The sequence below is a fragment of the Amblyomma maculatum genome, chromosome 10, assembly GCF_055883805.1.
Source record: "Amblyomma maculatum isolate TAMU_Amacu chromosome 10, ASM5588380v1, whole genome shotgun sequence".
In the NCBI taxonomy this organism is placed as follows: Eukaryota; Metazoa; Arthropoda; class Arachnida; order Ixodida; family Ixodidae; genus Amblyomma; species Amblyomma maculatum.
This window is the reverse complement of record NC_139353.1, coordinates 175,925,902-175,946,474: the sequence shown is the minus strand read 5'-3', so window position 1 is coordinate 175,946,474 and position 20,573 is coordinate 175,925,902. Positions and strand designations below refer to the sequence as shown.

The 20,573-nt window shown below is 43.0% G+C and overlaps 1 protein-coding gene across 1 annotated transcript in view; it reads right to left on the bottom strand.

Annotated features, from left to right (window-relative positions):
- Positions 1–386: 386 nt before the first annotated feature.
- LOC146177982 (dermonecrotic toxin SPH-like) overlaps positions 387–20,573 on the bottom strand; it is a 30,754-nt gene continuing 10,567 nt past the window's right edge. The window contains exons 3-6 of the mRNA XM_084580687.1: positions 20,279–20,413; positions 11,084–11,209; positions 7,849–8,089; positions 387–1,194 (exon numbers count right to left, since the gene is read on the bottom strand). Coding sequence (XP_084436813.1) covers positions 1,068–1,194; positions 7,849–8,089; positions 11,084–11,209; positions 20,279–20,413 — 629 coding nt within the window. The 3' untranslated portion in view covers positions 387–1,067. The remainder of the gene's footprint in view (positions 1,195–7,848; positions 8,090–11,083; positions 11,210–20,278; positions 20,414–20,573) is intronic.

The following is a 20,573-nucleotide window of genomic DNA, read 5'->3' as shown; positions in this document are numbered from 1 at the left end:
GGATTTGGTTGGTCAGCATCTTCAGAGAGGGGCTGGACATAGGGGGTTTTAAGGACGCTGCAGAGCACGAAATGTCGCTCTGAGCCTTGGGTAAACGGCTCATCCAGTCGCTTCTCGCTATGAACTCTTAACGCTTGCCATTTTGCTGATGTACCCTTCTTTTTCTTGTAAATATTCGTGTAAATAATCTTGTAAATAAGTTTCTCAAAGTGCCATTAAACCTGCTTGTACATATTTCACCAACTTCGAAGATTCAATCCTACTTCAACCCCGAGTCTCTGCACGCTACCAAGTGAAGGCCGGGTCGACGTAGCCCCAGCGTCACGACAGTACGCTACTTCAGTAGTTCCACACGGTTTTGAAAAGATGCGTGCTGTGCACTTTTGCGACACTTCTGAAACCATGGATTTTATTATAGGATATTTATTGCTTCATTATGTCAGAGATCCGTAAGCACATCAGACCGCTCGCTTGAGCTTGGTCGTTTCGCAGAATACGTGAGCACTGCGTCAGTACTGATGACAAACGCACAGTTTGTGAACAGTGGCCTGCGCAAATACACAGACCTATTTTCGCGACTTGAGTAGCTTCGATTAGCGAAAATGACCAGCTTCACAATCTGCAAATGATGACTTATATTATTTGATTACTACTGAATAATAGATTGAAGAAATGCATTTCGCAGGGCTCAAATATGTCCGGAATATAACATTTCTTACCCTTTCACTTTATGGTAACATATTAGATTTAGTAGTAGTGCCACATTTGTTTTCGATATATCCTATTGTAAACTTTACTCATTACGTAGTCACCTTTTGAGCCCATGCCTAGCTATTGACATAATGTTTGGTGGGGGAAATAACCGATTTACTTGCGGGAAAACGAACATATTATAAATGAGTATGCGATGACATTGGATGTTATCGGGACCAGATTCCACCAGCTGTGCTGATGAAAAAACTGGTATATGGACGTGTACTTTGTACAAACTGTCATTCTTAACGAATTAAAACATGAAAAACGCGAGGCAGCAAAGTATCTCCCGAAGCTTACGTCTTATAGTTATCTTAGGATACACGTTTCCAGGGATCATCCGTTCGTTTTGCGAACCTAAGCCTGCTCACAAATTCTTGTTCTCCGAGGACTTTAAAAACATTCCTAGGATAGTTCGTAACAATTCCATCGATGTCATGTCTGAAAGAGAAAAAGCAAAAACGCAAGATTATTGTTTTGTCCTGTAAATAAATTATTTTAACAAGGCAATTATGTTATATTAAATATATAAACACAAGTATTTACGCGCTTCACCAGCATAGCAACATAAATTTGCGGCCCAAACACAGGAGAATCATAACGAACACGCAGACTTTTTTCTAGACTACACTGTCTTGATCCTGTTAAGAAAATAGGCTTTCTTTCCCAACACACATGGCTAAGCCGGTTTCGCCAAAAACACCGATATATCTGCGCTCCTAAAACCAGGGTTTATTAGCATTCGCCGTCCCCGTGGGGCGTTTACACGCTCTTTCGCTGACGGAGTTTTGGCGCCCAACCAGTAGTCCTCTACGCCATTTCTTGTTCCCTTATTAAACAAGCGCATACAGCTTGTTTAAAGTGGAACGCAGCTACCACATTTTGTTTTTCAGGGGAAGAGAACATTGAGTAGCGTAGGTTAGCAGTGGGACGCAACAGGAGTAACCAACTACGCGACAGTGACTGCCATTTCGTAATTCTGGAAACGATCGAATCCAAGTGCATCGAATTATCTAATCATGCTATCATTGCTCACTCCCGTTTGCACTACTGAAGCAGTGCTTCGAACAAAAAAAAAATGGGTATCGTGACGTCACTTGAATACCTCCTATACAGACAAGATTTGTGAGCCCTGCGATAACACTACTACGCCTTTGATGGAGTCAAATGAATGTTTAGGCTTTCTATCTAGAACTGCATCAATGGCGCGTTTTGAATCTGTAATTCAGCGCGGCGCTGAAAAGCAGTTTTCTCCTGCTGAAGCTGCACCTTCTTTGAGATTCATGCTCAATACAAAGTGCTTTCTTTTTCAGCGATAATAACGTTGATTTACCAACGTAAGTATGACCTCATTCTCAAAGCATTGTTTCTCAGAGGAGTGCAAAATCTTGTAAACAGCATCATTCGCCAAGGGAATGATAACTGTCGAACATTTTAAAGGTTACGTCTAGAATATTCACAAAGGGTGTGCCATGTCTGAGGTCTGGTATAGAGCTGATAGAGGAATTGGTGCTTAACTTTTTAACGTCATGATTCTTACTTCAGGGAAAATACGCAAAATCTCAATTTGATGGAAGGGATGAGGTGCCCTCCCCCTAACCGGGAAGAGGAAGGAAAAGAAGGACAGGACGAGAAAGGTTGGTAAATTGAATAGCAGAAGAGGCTGTCCACTCGAAACCGGAAGCAAGGCCCAAGCGACAAGGTTCAAGAAAGCATTGCATTTTAAAGCGGAAGCTTGTCTTGATAATGTTGGTGATTTCAAGTCAGTTGGAAATGGATGCAAAACATGTCCTGAAGCCCCGTGTTGTTAACTAGATTTAGGAGTAAAAGAATGATTTGTGAGGTAGAGGATGACAAAATGTCGCTGCGCGCCATGTTTGCTGGATGTGGAGTTATTAATTAGAGACAAAGGCCAATTAGATGTCCAAATAGCGTTGTACGTGCTAATTGTGCATGGACATCATCGAAATCGTGGTAAAAAACAAAAAACAAATGTCGGATAACCAGCAAACAATAATTAGGACAGCATTTGCAGAACATCAGGTGAAAATGAGCTGCACTCTTGGTGACGTCACGCCATGGTGACCGCTGTCGCTGGCTTCATTACGCATTGTAGTCGCAGCGTGAGGTTATGGGAGAGGGCGACGGCATGATGAAGTCTTCGGGAGAAGCGGTGGCATGATGAAAAAAAAACTTGAAAGTTCGTTCGCTTCGCCTCCGCTTCAGATGCTTCAGTCTGAAGCATTACTTCTAAAGGTAACCGACCTCCACCTTTCATTATTCCAAGTAACAATACGGAAATCACAGTTAATAGAACTGAAGCTCTTGAAATAGCTTTACTTACGCACACCCTGCAAGCAGCCATCGTAACAAAAACCTAGCTATGCATGGCGTGGCAGGCAGGGGCATGGCAGCTATGCATTTCTGGGGGGAGTGGAAGGGGCGGGCGTCAGCGCAGTGCTGGCGAAAAGAAACATTACGCCTGCAATCATAGACCAGACTTAAATCATGAAAGTTTGTTTCTAAAAATAACCTACCAAGAACACAATTTCATACTAGGCCCATTCTATCGACTTCTAAACCCTGATCCTGGTTGCCGGGGCCAGATGCGCAGCATGTGTCTTTGTTCGGCAAGAACAACATAATTCTTGCCATGACTTCAATACTCCCATTATTGATTGCCACAATAAAAATATGGGATGCACACTTGATTGAGTCAGACTTCCTTTGCAATGTGTTTACGAATAACCTGAAAAACGTCATGCAGCCCACTACCCTAAGAGGGTCTGCCAGTTCCATACAAATCTCGAAACCTCGTGCTCATAAAAAATTTGTTTGGAATACATTAAGCAGAGTGCATGAAGGAATTGGACCATAAAATTGTCGTTGTATATTTCCTTCTACCAAAAAAGTACAAAAGTACTTAGAAGGATGCAATCAAACACACATAAAATATTGTTCAAATGCGAGGAAAGAACCTGAACTCGATTACGTGTAATGTAACTAGCTTTGGAAGAGTTTTCAGCAAAACAGGTGTCAAAAGTATGGTCCAAATTCAACGAACGCTTCCACTACTGAATTGAAAACTTCATCCCAAACGAAAATACGCTTGAAGAAGATAATTTCATAGATCAGCCGATATATTATCCAGTTAAAGAAAAGAATCAGGTGCCTGAAAGGGAATAGGTCTCCACAGTGAAGCAACTTAGAAACACTGATGATGGAATTATCTACTAACATGTGGTCGGTCAAACAGGTTTACTTTAGTAAATCATTTAATGGAGATTTAAAATACAAATTAAGCTCTTACTCTATGCCAGAACCGCTTCAGAAACATTTTCAATGGCTGCGCAATTATTTACAGCCATTCAGACCTTTATTCAGTAGTAGAAAACTGCTGTCGAAATGACGCGATATATCTATTTCAGCGAGACTTTCGATAAGGCTGCTCACAGCAAACTACTTCTGAAGCTTGAAAGCACTGGAGTGCCAGCGCCATTAATAAATTGGGTCGCTGCTTACCTGAAACACAAAATACAGCATGTAGAGATTGATGGATATTCTTCCCCACCACCTATTAGTTATAGTGTGCCGCAAGAGAGTGTGATGCTTTATTGTTTTTGGTTTTATAAACGACTTGGTTGCTTTTGTTATGAAAATATTATGTGAGCTATTTGGCCAGTGATTGCACGTTCTTTATGAAAAATCACTCTTGTTGAGACCATGCACTGCTAAATAAAACCTTAAACGATGTCTTTTGGTGTAACAAATAGGAATCTTATTTAACGTTGATAAACAGTATTCAAGCTTATTACAAGACAGAAGATGCCTATGAACTTTACACTCTCAATAATATGCCTGTGACTGGAGTAAAAACATACAGGTGTTTAGGCGTTATTAATAAGCAGCTAACTGGATAATACCATACCTGCTCTCTAAATAAATGCACAATGAAAAAAACAACAACAGGTATTTAGGACAAGTTTTTAAGGTACGCCAAGGAGCATGAAAAAAAAAAAGCTTATGAATCTTGATCGGCCAAAGCTTAAATACGTTGAATGGAATACGTTGAAGACTCACACAAATAGAATTCATCGCGTGGGTGGGAAATGTTTAAAGGCGAGCTGTCTGCTTTATTTGTAAGAAATGCCAAAATTTTGATTCTTCGTAGCTTCTCATAATCAATCAAATAAAACAGCTAGAATCCGGCGAAAGATATTAAGATTAGGAGCTTTACACTGCTAAAGGATGGAAACGTCGGAATCTCGGCAACAATTAATGCTACGCCTTTCTTAACTCGAAAAGGAAGACACATACACAAATTTAACTTATCGCAACAATTTAGCAAAAGCGACATCGACGAAATTTGTTATTTTTCCAGGAACAATCAGTGATTAGAATTCACTGGCCGTGGAGGTTTTTATCATTGAAAATTTCGAAATTAGCAGTGAGAATGCTTTTGGCCATTAAGAGAATCTTCAACCAGCTTTATTTCGCTATATGTTTGCTAAAGGACTGTAATCAAAATGCCTTATATATGTCCCAAGTCTAGCTTCAGTGTTATTTGTATAAATGATATACTTCGACTACATGCTGAAATATCTTATCTTTTTCTCTGATTTTGCCCATTCCGCTCGGACCGAAAAGTTATGCAGTATCATGTAGATAAAAACACTAAATGCCCTGCTGCGAGTACCTCCTTTGCATTGCATTAGCTTGATGCTGATTCTAGTGGAGGGAAATTCAGGTTGTATTCTGTAACCAACGCTTTTGAAAACGAACACGCCCTATATGCGAAATAAACCCTTCATGTAAAACCCCGTACTCCTTGGGTCTTTGAGGTATTGGAAATAAATAAATAAATAAATAAATAAATAAATAAATAAATAAATAAATAAATAAATAAATAAATAAATAAATAAATAAACAAATAAATAAATAAATAAACGCCCCCGTCGGCGCAAAGAGGTAAACAACTAGTTCTTGCTAAGACTTTACAGAGCCCCATCCTACGAAAGCCCGAAAAAGCTAACCACTCAAAACGTGTAGTCTAATGCGGCTTGAAGGCGACTGCTTCAGGGAAGACTACTGGGATTTCAGTGCCATAACGTCGTTTGCTTTCGCGACCACACTAGAACAAATGCATGCCTTAAATAGCCCCAGGTCTCTATACTTCATTGTCATGCTTGTTGTACACTAAGCAGCTGTCACGTCAGGAAACATTTCTTGGTCCACTACCTCGTAACGAACTTGGCACGCTTCAAATCTCGCCGAACTGCATTTCACTAATAATCGGTTTATATTAAATTCATTTCTTTCTCAACCATATGCTGCTGCATCCGGCGACACAGGTAATATGAAATGGAACCACTTTAACTACCAAAGAACGCTCCGATGAAATCAACTACTTAAGCTCGTATCAGACCTACACCATAGTGTCGGAAAGCTGCCAATGCTATTGAATAAAGGGGCCTTACGATGTATCTGACAAGTCCGACTAGATTTATTGTGACTGATCCTGCCTGGGAAAAGCGTTTCGCGAGCATGGTTTTTACGGCCCTGCCTGAGTAAAGAAGTTATTAGTAAGCTGATCATCTGTTGCGCCCCAACTAAACCGGCCGTGTACGTCACTAGTCATCGGAGTTCTACACCTTCTGTAGTTTTCGTCTACATTTATTTTCTTTACAAAGCTGCAGAAGCATGGATATCATCGGCGACACACCGACTAGGGCGGCCATGTCATTAGTCATTTTATTTCACCGTGCAAATTCTGCTGAAATAAAAGATAATCAAACCGAAATCAAAATGAAAGAAAATATAAATGCATACTTGCTTAACACGCTTTCTCTGAAGCACCAAATACGCAGGATAAAACAGAAAGGTAAAAAACAGCTGGCAATATTTTTGTAGCGGCGAAAACTGAGGTGCGCCAACATCTTATTTTTTTTTTTTCATATCCCTAACTTCCGTCCTAACCAATTTCGTGCTAACTTTTCTTATCAAATGTAAACAATTTGATTAACTCAGTTTTATAATATCTAAGCGTAAATAACTATTTCACTGAAGTACTTCTCGCAAAACGCGCGGCTGCCTGGAGCCATGCAATTATTATAAGCACTTCAAGCAGGCTTGGGATGTGCCATCAGGAAGTGCTGTTCCTCCAGATACCCATGTGAGTAATATGTGGGCGTCGCTATAAGGTAAACGTCATCTACTGTCAATAATGAACGTGTTCTTTAGGCGTATAGGTTCACGCTTCGGGCAATAAAAGAGTCTGAAAATGTCTGCTCTTAAACAGGTTCTTCCAATAGATGCACAGCAAAACCAATAAATACCAAAATAGGAAGAGATCGCAAAGTATTGCATGTATAGATAACTAGGATATTGATGCACAATTTCGATACAAGCTAGACAGTGAAACAGCAGTTTACAATGCATTTGAATTAGTCATTCTGTATCCTAAGATGTGTTCTCCTGTTGCCAGAACACAATATATTTACTTGGTAAAATTAAGATACAATAGGTTTTCACAACGCCTTCTTGCACGCCTTGTCATATTCACCGCTAGGGTTTGTGTGCAGGTATGTAGGCTTTGCCGAATAGCAGTGATACGGCCTGTAGCTGCAAATTTCTGCCTTCCATAGTTCTGTGCTCATTTATTCAAGCATTTTCACTGCGCTGGCGCTACCAGCAAGGGTCAAAGGCTGCGCAGACGCCCTATAGTTGAACGTCTGAATAGTGAACAAAACTCGACGTTAGGATTACCGCCTGTTTCTACATCGTTTCATATATTGAATGAGTTGTGAACACTGAGGTTCAATTTACCTTCAATATAACTTTTTAAAGGCTACTGTGTTTGTTTATATTGCCATTATATTGAGATATATTCGGGCTTGACGTCTGCGTGCTGAAATGCATTCTTCGGTAAAATATAACAGCGATGCCCTTTATTTTAAACTCTTTCGCCTACCTATGAATTTACCTTTCAGAATCAGTTAAGCAGCCTATGACCTTGTGCCCAGCAAAGAGCAGCCCCGTTGCGTCTTCAGAGCCGCTTATGCTTAACGGACGATCACGACAGGAAAGAACTGGCACCTCAAAAATCGACGGATCGTGAAGGCGTTGTCGGCCGTCCAGACGTACGCCTTGTCCACGTAGTTTTGATCCGAAAGGTCGTACGATCGTCGAGCCGTGATGAAGGACATCCTGAACGTCGGGTAGAGGTTGATTAAGAGGTTGTTTGCACCGTCCCCTTGCCAGCGATGGCGAGCCACGCCGAGCTCGTTGTACATGCTCGCAATCGTAGACAGTAAATTGGTCCCGCTTACGTCCAAGCCTGCGGCAGTGGAGGGGAGAAGATCGCAGACTGTGTAGAGAATTGCATGCGAGAGCGTGATTTTATTCCATATCACTGGACGTGCAGCCAGCCCACAACGCACTCCTCCACTCCCCAAACCAGGCAATATCGACGATTGTACAAAGCACTCGTTACTCAGCACCTAGTGAGTAAAGTGTTGCTCATGGCGTGTGAGGTTTAAGGGAAAGGTATTCTTGTGAACGTAAGCTCCGTTTACTATGGCGTATCCTTATAAAGCAGCACTGCTTAGATCAGCAAGAAATGTGAAAATCACGGCTTGGGTTGAACTTTAAGGCACGTAGCTCTGAGCGATGTTTACAGTTATGTTTAAATTTTAAACTCGCGAACAGGTTCATACACTGCAGCGTAGCTCGGTCCCGGTGTAGCACGTCTTTTACCAGCCGCGAAAACACTATAGTGGAGCGTGGGAAAACGTGCCGAACGCTTTGTAAAGCGGTTCTGGTAAGCAGGATTCCATATGGGCAGAAAAGAGCTGCTTACCCTTTTAACCATCCCAGCGATGCGATACGTCATCAATAAAATAAAATTACGTGTGCGACCCCGGCTAGAAAACATGTCTTAAGGGAAGCTGGTCATGTAAGGAGACAAGTCGATTAACCAAAATACACTGAGGTCCCTAGGGAACAAACACATGACAAGAGTGGGAACTGTAGATACCGGAACTTAAGGCCACCATCACCTACTAATATGCGAAACAGTGGCTAGCCAGGTTTTTAGAGATAGGAATGGCGATAACAGGGAAGCTGAACATACACATCGACGCTGAAATAAAAAATTAAAGCCAGTATTAGAGCCCCAATATAAGGGACAGAATACATGCCACCTACCCAGGGGCTGAATTTTACACGTCGAATTGCTAGCCTTGCTGGAGCCGTCAACAGGATTACGAGGGCCATAAGAAATAGGATTGGAGAACAGGATACTCTGACACACTCATACGCAGCTACTGCAGCGCTACTGCCTCCAGCGACAGACGACGTGGTGAATAACTATATCAGGAGAAGGTTGAAATGAATAAATTTCGGTGGAAAGTTTTCAGATTGTATTGACTTTGGGATATACTGGCACGGACGGGGGAATTGCTGCCGCAGAAGTGTATGGAGTCGGAAAAAAAAATACAACACCCCATACCCTAACTTTCTGCCAACCCTACTGACTTAAATCTCCGGCAAAATTCTCACTGAAGACTCTCCTGGCACAGCAGTCATGCACTACGTCCGTAGCAGCGTTAAATACGAAGGCAAGTGTAGGTTATTAGATGCAACGCCAAAGTCGATTATTCCTTCGCTAGAAATCTTTGTAAACAAAATAATGGGAAGCTCAGCTGGAAAACATTGTCAGCAATGAGCGATAACTGCGCGTAATACTTCACAAGTAGTTTTTCGTTTGACACGTAACGACCAAAATAGAACACATGAACCCAATGGAAGATACTAGGTTCAACACACCTAAAACATCTTGTACATGCTTTCGCAAAGAACGCACAAAATTGAGCAAATTTGGCATGACGTCATGTCCGCTCTAGCACACCAGATACGATCGAGCATCGCAACACAACTTTCCCTTGCGGCATATGAAAAAGAGAGTGACCTGCTCTGAGTTGTGCAAGAGCAATTTAATTGCAACGCACAATTTTGAAGATCGTGATAGAGACGGAAGTTGCTTCTTCAAATACACCACCATTTATCTTACTTTTCCATTCCCAGAACCGTGGCCAATAGCAATCTCTTGTTCAGATATTTATATTGCGGGTTCAATGGGTATATTCCACCCTCTTGAACATAGTTCCTCTGTATCTAGTTCATAGTCCTTGAACTATCTCTGAGTGCGGCTGATATTGCGTCGGCTTGTGTTTGAAGCGGTTCTCAAATGTCGCGCGCGAAATAGATTTTAAACCATGAAGTGTATTGTTTTCATATCTTCTATATTTGTGATGTTTCGCCTTCGACGAAAAAGCATGAGAAAGCCAACGTGCCCAATTATTTCAATAACTACTATTTGGAGTTTAATATCTCGGGTGTACGGTTCTTTCCTTACTGTTCGAATTAATTGAGAAATATGGACAAAGACACCCGAATGCTGCAGCAACACTCGCCCGAAACCCATGTGTACGAGTCTGTCCAGATTTTTGGGATGCGCGGAATTTTATTTTGACTGAGTGGATGCGAAGAAAGCAGTGGTCATGCCGGAGAGTGAAGGGGGAATAACCTAACCGTGCCCTTCTCTTCATCCCCACTTGGTCTTGTGGGTAAACGCAGAGGTTGTTTGAGGGCACTAGACAAATTGCGATGTGCATTCACGCTAGGTGGTTGTGGATTCTTGCTTCTGGTATTACGTTCCGCCTAGCTAGGCAACTGTATTTGTTTTTTGCAGCAAGACAAAAATTTGTTGCTAATATAGCCACAGGATCTCTTAGCCATGCGGCATTGCTACTGCAGATGTTCATACCAAACATATCTTCTCTATACAATCTGCCAACATCTATGGTTAAATACCGAAAGTAATATCGTAATATCAAAAATGCGTTATTCGAATCGGTGTGCCCTGCACAGAATATGAGTGACAGTTCTCTCAGGCAAGCATATGAAGTTATTCTCCCAAAAATTCGTTATAAGGTCTTTCTTTCTACCATAGTATGTGGAGGAGCTTTCCGAGACAAAAAGAGAGCACCCATAGCGCCTTCGCTGCATAAAGGCATCGACACTAGCTTCTAGTTCACACCAGCAATCAATGTAATTTCAAAATGCCCCAGCTTTGTCATAAGGGACAAATGAATTGAATAAATTGGCCCCAGCTGCTAATTTTTTTTTTCGTTTAGAGTGTGATTTACTGTTCCACATACCCTTATTTTAAGTTTATTGATATACTTCTTTCCTCCTCAAAGTTGTTATAATTAAAATAGAAAAGAATCAGTTGTGCAAAGAAGCTGAAAAAGCAAAATGTTATTCTTACCCACGTGGTCAATAAAATCAGAGCTGTTATCATGCGACGCCAGTGTATGCAGTGCCCCTCTGAAGACTTTCTTGTCAGTCGTCGTGTAGATCGACAGCAGCACATTCACCATGCGACTTGAAGGAACTGCAAAAATGGTACACAAAAAATTCGTCAGCTCGCAACCTTAGTGCAGTGGTAAAGATGCCCGAAAACTGTGCCGGAGTACCCGGGTTCGATCTCAACCGCTGGCGGCTGTGTTTCGATGAAGGGAATGAAGAGGCGCCTGTGGGCTGTGCGATGTCAGTTCACGTTAAACATCTCGAGGTAATCGTAATTACTCCGGAACCCTCCACTACCGGCACCCCTTTTTCTCTTTCTGCTTTCACTTTAATCTTCCTCCCTTTCCTTATAGCGCGGTTAAGTTGTCCACAGAAACAGGTGTGACAGATACTGCGCCTTTAATGTGATCCAATTATTATTATAAAACATCAAAAACGTTAGGTGATCGAATGGACTGCAACTGCCGAGCAACGCGCAGCGTTTTATGTAGTAACGCCATGAGAGGGAGAACGAGAGATGTGGGTGATTGCGCAGCGCCCTCTGGCAATCATCAAGGGGACACACAGCGGACAGTTGCACACAACGCGGTTGCGCGACGCCCTTTTTCTCCCTTTCATTATTTTCTCGAATGTTCCCCTCGCATCCCACGGTCTACTAGATATCACATGAGAACTCGCAGGCTGAGGCTGTATATGAACAACACAGGTAGGCTTCAGCTGAAGCTAAGCGCAGAGCCACCCTCTTATTGGGGTCTAACACATACTTAACACATCTTCCCCACTCTAAAAGAAAAGCAAGGTCGCCTGGAATTAGCTGCGGAAGGAACGTAAAGGAGACTCGTTTTCAGCGTAAATACTAGCTGCAACACTTCATCACTTGCATCTGCATGATATAATGCTCAACCTATCGAAGGTGATCAGTGAGATACAGCTGTTCATGAACACAAGACTTAAAGCACATTGAGAATAATCTTCCAAGCATTTCCGGTAAAATTTAGCCAACCCGATATAAACTTGGTTAACTTAATTATTTTCCTATTAGACTTTATTCCACAAAAGAAAAAAAAAAACGCACTGAGAGACGCGTAGTACAATATAGAGTACAAAAGACTACAATCATTGCGAACAGCATGAAGGCAAACTTGAAGCCTATGAAGGTTAACCCTATTGAAGCCGTGATCGTCTCACAGTGTGGCGACTATAGTGGATCCACGCTCGTGAGCTCCAAAGAGCGATGAGAGGATTGTTACAGCCGTAAATGCACTACGAGGCAGCAATAACAAAAATTGGGACAATCTCATCATCATCATCATCATCAGCCTGACTATACCCACTGCAGGGCAATGGCCTCTCCCATATTTCTCCAATTAACCTGATTCTGTGCTAGCTGCATCCGCTTGACCCCTGCGAACTTCTTAATCTCATCCGCCCACCTAACTTTCTGCCGCCCCCTGCTACGCTTTCCTTCCATTGGAATCCAGTTTGTTATCCTAAGCGACCATCCGTTATCCTCTCTTCGCACTACATGTCCTTCCCATGACCATCTCTTCTTAATTTTCACTACAATGCCGGTAACCTGAGTTATTTCTCTGACCCACTCTGCACGATTCCTATCTCTTAATGTTACCCCTACCATTTTTCGTTCCATAGCCCTCTGCGTTGTCCTCAACTTAAGTAGAATCCTTTTCGTTAGCCTCCACGTTTCAGCCCCATAGGTGAGTACAGGTATTATGCAACTGTTGTATACTTTCCTCTTGAGCGATACCGGTAAGCTGCTAGTCATAATCTGAGAGTGCTTGCCAAATGAGCATCATCAAAATCTTATTCTTCTTGTTATTTCCTTTTCATGGTCCGGATCTGCGGTTACTACCTTTCCTAAGTAGACATACTCGCCTACTACTTCCAGTACTTCGCTACCTAATGTAAACTGCTGTTCCTTCCCGAGGCTATTGAACATTACCTTAGTTTTCTGCATATTGATTTTCAAGCCTTCCTTTCTACTTTCCCTGTCTAGGTCATCAATCATTATGTGCAGTTCATTCCCCGAGTTGCTTAGCAAGGCAATGTCATCAGCAAATCGCAGATTACTGCGGTATTCTCCATCTACCCTTATTCCTAACTGCTCCCATTCCAATTATCTGAATATTTCCTCTAAGCAAGCTGTGAATAGTACTGGGGAGATTGTTTCCTTGCCTTGCCTAACACCTTTTTTTATGGGAATTTTGTTACTTTCTTTATGCAGAACTATGGTTGCTGTGCAGCCACTATATATATATTTTCAGCACTTTCACGCACGGCTCATCTACCCCCTGATTTCGCAATGCTTGCATCACCACCGGGGTTTCAACTAAGTCAAATGCTTTTTCGTAATCAATGAATGCTATGTATAAGGGCTGGTTATATTTGGAGCATTTTGCTATCACCTGATTGATGGTATGGATATGATCGATAGTAGAGTACCGTTTCCGAAAACGTGCTTGATCCTTTGCTTGATTACAGTCTAAGGTTGCCCTGATTCTATTAGCGATTACCTTAGTAAATACCTTAGACGTAACAGACAGTAAGCTGATTGGTCTGTAATTTTAAGGTCCTTAGAGACCCCTTTCTTTTGAATGGGGATAATGTTTGCATTCTTCCATGGTTCCGCTACCGTCGCTGATACTAGGCACTGCATATACAGGGTGGCCAGTTTTTCTAGCACGATATCCCCCCCGTCCTTCAGCAAATCCGTAGTTATCTGATCCTCTCCAGCTGATTTCTCCCTTTTCATAGTTTCTAATGCTTTCCTGACCTCGTCCTTCGTCACTGGTGGAACGTCTGACTGTTTTTCCCTACCGCCAATCTCATCACGGTCCTGAATACTTTGGCTACTGTAGAGATCTTTATAGAACTCCTCGGCTACTTTGGCTATCTTGTCCATATTCGTGATGACGTTGACCGTTTTGTCCCTTATCGCATACATCTGGTTTTTGCCTATGCCCAATTTCTTCTTTACCGCTTTAAGGCTTCATCCGTTCTTCACAGTATGCTCAGCTTTCTCCATGTTATACTTCCTTATATCGGCCACCTTGCTCTTATTGATTAGCTTTGATATCTCGGCCAATTCGATCTTGTCTGTTGGAAAGGAAGCTTTCATACTCTGGCGTTTCTTAATCAAATCTTTCGTCTCCTTAGACAGCTTACCGGTATCCTCTCTAAATATCCTACCGCCTACTTTTACCGCGCACTCAGTAATGATATCTCTGAAATTATTGTTCCTTGGTTCTAGGGTAATGTCGCCATCCGCGGTTAGAGCTGAGTACCTATTCTGTAGCGAGATCTTGAGCTCGTCTGCCCTCCTCCTCACAGCTAATTCGTTGATGGGTTTCTTTCTTAATAGTCTGTTGCGTTCCTTCTAAAGATTCAGGCTAATTCGGGACCTAACCATTCTGTGGTCACTGCATCGCACTTTCCCGATTACCTCTACATCTTGCATAATGGCGGGGGTTGAACATATTATGAAGTCAATTTCATTTTTAGTCTCCCCGTTAGGACTTTTCCATGTCCATTTACGGTTCTTCCGTTTGGTGAAGAAGGTATTCATGATTCGTAAGTTATTGTGCTCTGGAGACTCAACCAGTGACTCCCCCCTGTAATTCCTAGAACCAATGCCATAGTCACCTACTGCCTTGTCTCCAGCCTGCTTTTTCCCTACCATGGCATTGAAGTCGCCAATTAGTACAGTATACTGCTTCTTTACCTTTCGCATTGACGATTCTACATCTTCGTAGAAGCTTGTAGCTTGGGACAATCTAATCGGAATAAAATCCCGGTATGAAACCACAGAATAAAAATTCCCGCTATAAATAGGTTAGGCAAACATAACTGCTGGCCTAAGGTCTGCGAGTGCGACTCTGGATCCAAGTTCCGTGTCTTCGAACCCCATCACATCCATCGTGAGTTATCTTTACCACGCAATATTTGGCTATCAATTCTACCTATCCACCTCTGACGTCAAACCGATTATACCAATGCTGATTTTCCTCACGCTAAACTGAGGACTGAGCCGTCGCCAAACAGTTCTTCGTTCATCGCTGAAGCGGCGACAATGCTGTCGTGTTATTACCCCTCACATCCTCCTCCGGTGGCTACGCTAGGGAGCTCGACCGCTGAACCCCCAATTCGGGTTATATCCCGGCCAAGGCTGGTGCTTTTGGACGGAAGCGAAAAACAAAGCCCCCGTGTATTGCTTGACACCAGTACACGTAAATAACCACAGGTGGTCATATTTCTCACGCCCTCTAGTATGACGTTCCTCATTGCCGGAATTGCTTTGAGACGTTAAATGACCCCTGACACTTTACCTGCGGTAATATTTGATTTTAAGCAATTCATAGAGATGGTCGTAATATCACATTTAAATTCAAAAGATCCATGTGAAACTCGTAATTTAGAAATATTTTTTACTAAATGTTCCTGACAACCTCTCTCAACCCGCCTAGGGCGAGGAATCTCTACGCCTTTTCCCCTGATGACGTAATCGGTGTTTGCTAGGTATGCCCACTCATTGGACCCTCTGTAATGAGGAAAGCGGTTCTGGTCGCAGTAGGGCGACGGCGCAACTTGCTTTCTTTGTTGGTTTTCTTGCGTTGAGTTAAGGGGGGAGATCAAGAGCACCACACTAGATCGCCAATATGTTCAGGGGTAAAGATGCTATCTTAGAAACTTTTGCTCCACAGATAGGAATAGTAGGATAGGCATTGTTCGCGCGCATTTCATATAGTTTTAGTAAATTTTATTTCATGCGATCTTTAAACTATATGGCGATGAACCACTGAAACCTTTATTTGTACTTCTTTTCAAGAGCACCAGCTAGTAGCCTTATTGATAGTAGCGCGACGAACAATCTTTTCCATGCTGGATGTCATGAGATGTCGCATTATCACTTTTTGTGTAGCGTGGAATGCGCTCATAGTATTCCCGAGGGATCGCCGCAAAGCTCACAGTTGCCGCATCGTTCCAGACCTTTACTGGTTCCTTCGCCCGGTTCTGTAGATGGTTCTTTGCCGACATTAAATTGAAAGCTGCCGAATTCTGCGGTCTTTCATAATTCGACAACAGGAGCACGTTTTCTGCTATCGCCGCCACCGTGTAGCTAAATTATGTTGCGGGCGCAAGTCAGCCCAATAGTTTCTTTTCAATACAAAGTTAGTGTCTGTTTATCACCTACCGCGTTCTCTCCACAGCACGTGACAAACTAAATCAAAACAAATTAATGCACTCATGAGCACACAGTGCTCCCTCTTTTTCCATCCTGCCCTCTATTTACCACCTCGCAGGGTGAGTGATGGTGGCGCTGCGGCTGGTTGCCTCTGGCAACGACATTTTCTCTTCCTCTTAGCCTCCACATGGTTTAAATGGTGGCATAGTTGATTCGTGTCCCATGAAAAACCGACGTCGTCTCCGCATCGGCAACGGATGCAGCGACGACAAGTTGCACTTGTTCAAACTCAGATCTTTATTTGGGTAGTGAGGGGCTAGATGTTACGCACCGCGAGACCTGGTGAGGCTCACGGAGCCACAATTTGCTGCTAGTGAAGCGGTAGTCAGCAACTTGGACCAGCCTTGTGCGCGAGTGACCATACTTGGGCATGCGCAGTGGAATGCATGGTGGCGGATTACAGTAAGCGATCACACTATCCTATTTATTTCTATGCACGGTGTCGCAACGTCCGTGTCTGCGTGGATGACTGCTTCCGCTGATGCAAGACTGAGTCAGCCTCGTAATGTATTTCCATAACACATTACCGTCCTCGCTCTGGCCATTTGGCTCCCGCAGCGCAGAGAAGAAAGTCGCTACGCACGTTGTTTTATTTTTTCTCCCCTATAGAAATGGCGTGTCATAGTATTAAATGGTGGTAGCTTAGTGTTTCCTTTATTCTTATATTTTAATTTATCCTTGAAAGTAAACGCTGCTCAGAACTGAGGGTCCTTTCTGGACAGGGAATTTCTCGTACTGCCGAAATACATGTTTCAATTCATTATTATAAGAGAAATCCTGACCGTTTCAGCTATAATTTACAAACACTTCAGCTGCGCCCCTAAATGTATGACGTGATAACATTATGCTTCCGCCTGCGGCTACCCTTGTAGACAGTCGCTCACGTAATGCAGTTTGCTGCTCTTCTAATCACCAATCAATTAATTTATACATTTGTTATCGCACAGGTACTCATCACTATACAGTCGTAAGATATACGCTATGTGTAGTCCGCGCGACATATAAAGCGTTCCTTTAACTAACACGTTAACTCAGAAGTGCTGCGTTCGACCACGTAAACACTCATATATCTCATAAGCACTACTACCAAAATCGCAGCTCAAGACAGCGGTCTGGTTAAGTAGCCTAGATATTTCACATTTCTCGCAATGAATAAGAAGTTCGCGTTCATGTCCCCTGAGAACTATCTTTTGCCACAGGCAGAATCATGAATATTTAATCTCACCGCAAACGCCAATCTCGATTTTCCGCAGAACATAGCCTTCAAACCTACGGCAGGCGAGCGGACCTAGATAAAAAAAGTAAACAACAACAACAAAAAGACAAAAACAACAAACAAACGTTTGCTCAAATTGAAATCAGGTGAACGCTTTTTAAGAGTCATGAATGCATTGTACCCTCTAGCGAAGGTTTCTTGACATCTACTTTATTCCGTCTTTCACATCAGTTAATCAAACTTTTGAAAAACCAGAGAGGGCTGCATGATCTGCACTGGAGAAATGCGTAAGCCTGAGCGTTTATGCTACACACAGTATATGATGCGCCACTAGTAGAGGTTTCAAATTGCGGATATTATGATAGCAGCTGCATTGTTCACGACATTGTGTACCAAGCTAGGCAGTAATCATCAAGTGGTGAATTGTTAACGTTGCCCAGCAATGGGCGGCCGCTATGTCTTTTGTGCCGGCGCTCCTCCTTCCCAACGCACTCAGATGTGCCTCGTCGCCGGTTCTCCAAGACGTCACCGTTGGTAGAAGCGCGCAACGGCGACAAACGGTTGCAAGAGGCTCAGCATGGAAATGTTTGCCCGTCTCTATTTAGTCTTGCTTCCTCCTCCTCGCAATCGTTTGGCCTAAGTGTATTTTATTTTAATTATCTGACACCTATTATACAATTTGTGATCGATCTCGACCACTTATTAGCCCGTTTTCATTCAGACTTCGGAACACGTCGTCTAGCGATTGCGTGGCATCACGTTCGTTTGGACGTCGACATTAGCTCGCTCGGCCATTTTAACATCTCATTGCCGTTTTGGCTATAATTAACCAATGACTCCACTTCGATCACACGAGTAAACTGGCGAGATTTCCTGGTCCTCTTTCGCATACAATTTTTCTTTTTCGTGTAAAACTTTTCAGTTCACCGCAGTCGCGATGACAACCAATGGGGACAAGTTGTGCACTGGGACAGTGCATAGTGTGTCGTTGTTTTATGTAAGTTTTGGGTCATTATGTCGGATTTAGGATATATTTAGAATCGCAGTAAATAAATGCGCAAACCTGCGCACCTTAAGAAGTCTTGTTATGGATTAGCTCTGGTTAACCCTAGTTGAATTGCGAAAGCAACGGCGAAGCTTCTTTTCCCCGCTTCATTATTCCCCTATCACGCCCTATCAGTGTAAGGTGCTACACTATTGGGCACACTTAAGCTCATCCTTTAAGGCTATGACGCGAGAGCGTAAGCTATCAGCCCACATATGATGTCACCCTTCAAACAAGTCCTATGGACTTGCCTGAGTCACGTAGGGTTAACTAATGCCAATTGTTCTTGCGTGCTGATTCTGATATGACCCTGCCATACGAAAGGAGCGACCCTAGTTGGCAGCTTTTGCCCTTAGCATAGGGGTAACGCGAATTCAAGTGTCATGTCAGGCGGAGTTTCGTATGAGGGGACTGTAGTTATGCCTCTTCACGGCTCATCTTCACGGCGTAGCTGCGGCCATCGGAGGTCTCGCTTTGGCGGTCGTAATATTGCTTTCAGAATAATATTCCTGGAAAAGTTTTCCCCATCCGGCCAGCTCAAAAGATGCTATTTTGCAATGGCACACAACAACGCTCTTCGGCAGCTTTGCTGGAGATATTAAAGCGGAGCAGCCTGTAGGAGCTGCTACCTTTGCTTCCCGCCTAGTAGACCGCTCCAGTGCACCGTCTCCTGATGCGCTCTGCCGCCGAACACTGGTCTGATCCTGTTTGTGGCCGGCGGAGCAGAGAAGAAAACGGCATGCATGTTGCTTCGAACCCTTCTCCAGAACGGGAGGTCAGGCTCCGACACTCCTAGGTCATCTCGAGCAATGGATGTGGTATCTTCTCGCGTTGCGTGCATCATTCAAAATTTCATGTCTTGTCCCTATATTAATATAGAAAGACTGGCTTCGCCTAAGATGTCGAGGGGCATTTCTAACTCAAACTTAACTAACCGCGATTCACTTTATTAAAACGGCGTCGCTTTTACGTATAATACATAAAATACGGGAACTGATTGCACATTTTGTGCTGTAGAAGCAGCGAAGCTGACGTAAAACGCCAATAAAACGCCAAGAGATGATGTTCTAAAATGTGCAGTGCGGGAAGTCAGCTTTACCAGCAAGAAATGCGATTTGTTTTTTACGTTAACTGTTTCCAATGTCATTGCCAATGAAAAAAATAAAACTTGGTTCATCCTTTATGGTGCTGGCGTTCATTTGCTTAATATAATGTTGGCCCGTAAGATCAAAAGTAAAAAGTTTAATAGCCAATGTCCGTTAATTGCTTAATCACCAAGCTCTGTCATGTACGTGATGCCCGCCTTGCTGTACAATCGACCTGCGCAGACCGCATGTGCGTATCCCTCGCAGGGATTGAAATAAAGATATGTAAAGAGTGAAAAAACAAGACAAGCACCCGAAAACATTTATCTTCTTAATACGACACAGTACTCATTACCGGTAATAACGTTAGGAGCCAAACACAGGAAAATATCTGATTAGCGTTGACGATCTGAGCGAATGGTGATTAGCTAACGACCTCCCATCTAGAAAATGAAGAAAAAAAAAGAGGTCAGACGAACAGCACGCTTGCCACACAGGCGGTGTGAAGCCGTCGAAAGTATAGCTTAAGGCAAATGCTTGGTACTTGCCTTCACTCCACAGGTGCTGTATGAGGTTTTCAGCAAGACTGACGCCAGCTTTGTATTTTGCTTTGTCTCCGCGCAGATTTCCCGTTTTGATGTCTACGTAGAGGAGGAGCATTCTGTCCTTGTGTTTTCCTCCATCTGTGAGAAGAAATGTGAGAAAAGAAGATGCACGTGAGGCTCGATTTGACGAAACAGCCGGTCGTACACCGTCTGTTTCTGACACGTTGAAAACAGAGGTGAAAAGTGCAATATCTGTAAACGTTAGCTGAAAATCATGCGATCTTGTGCAATCAAGTCT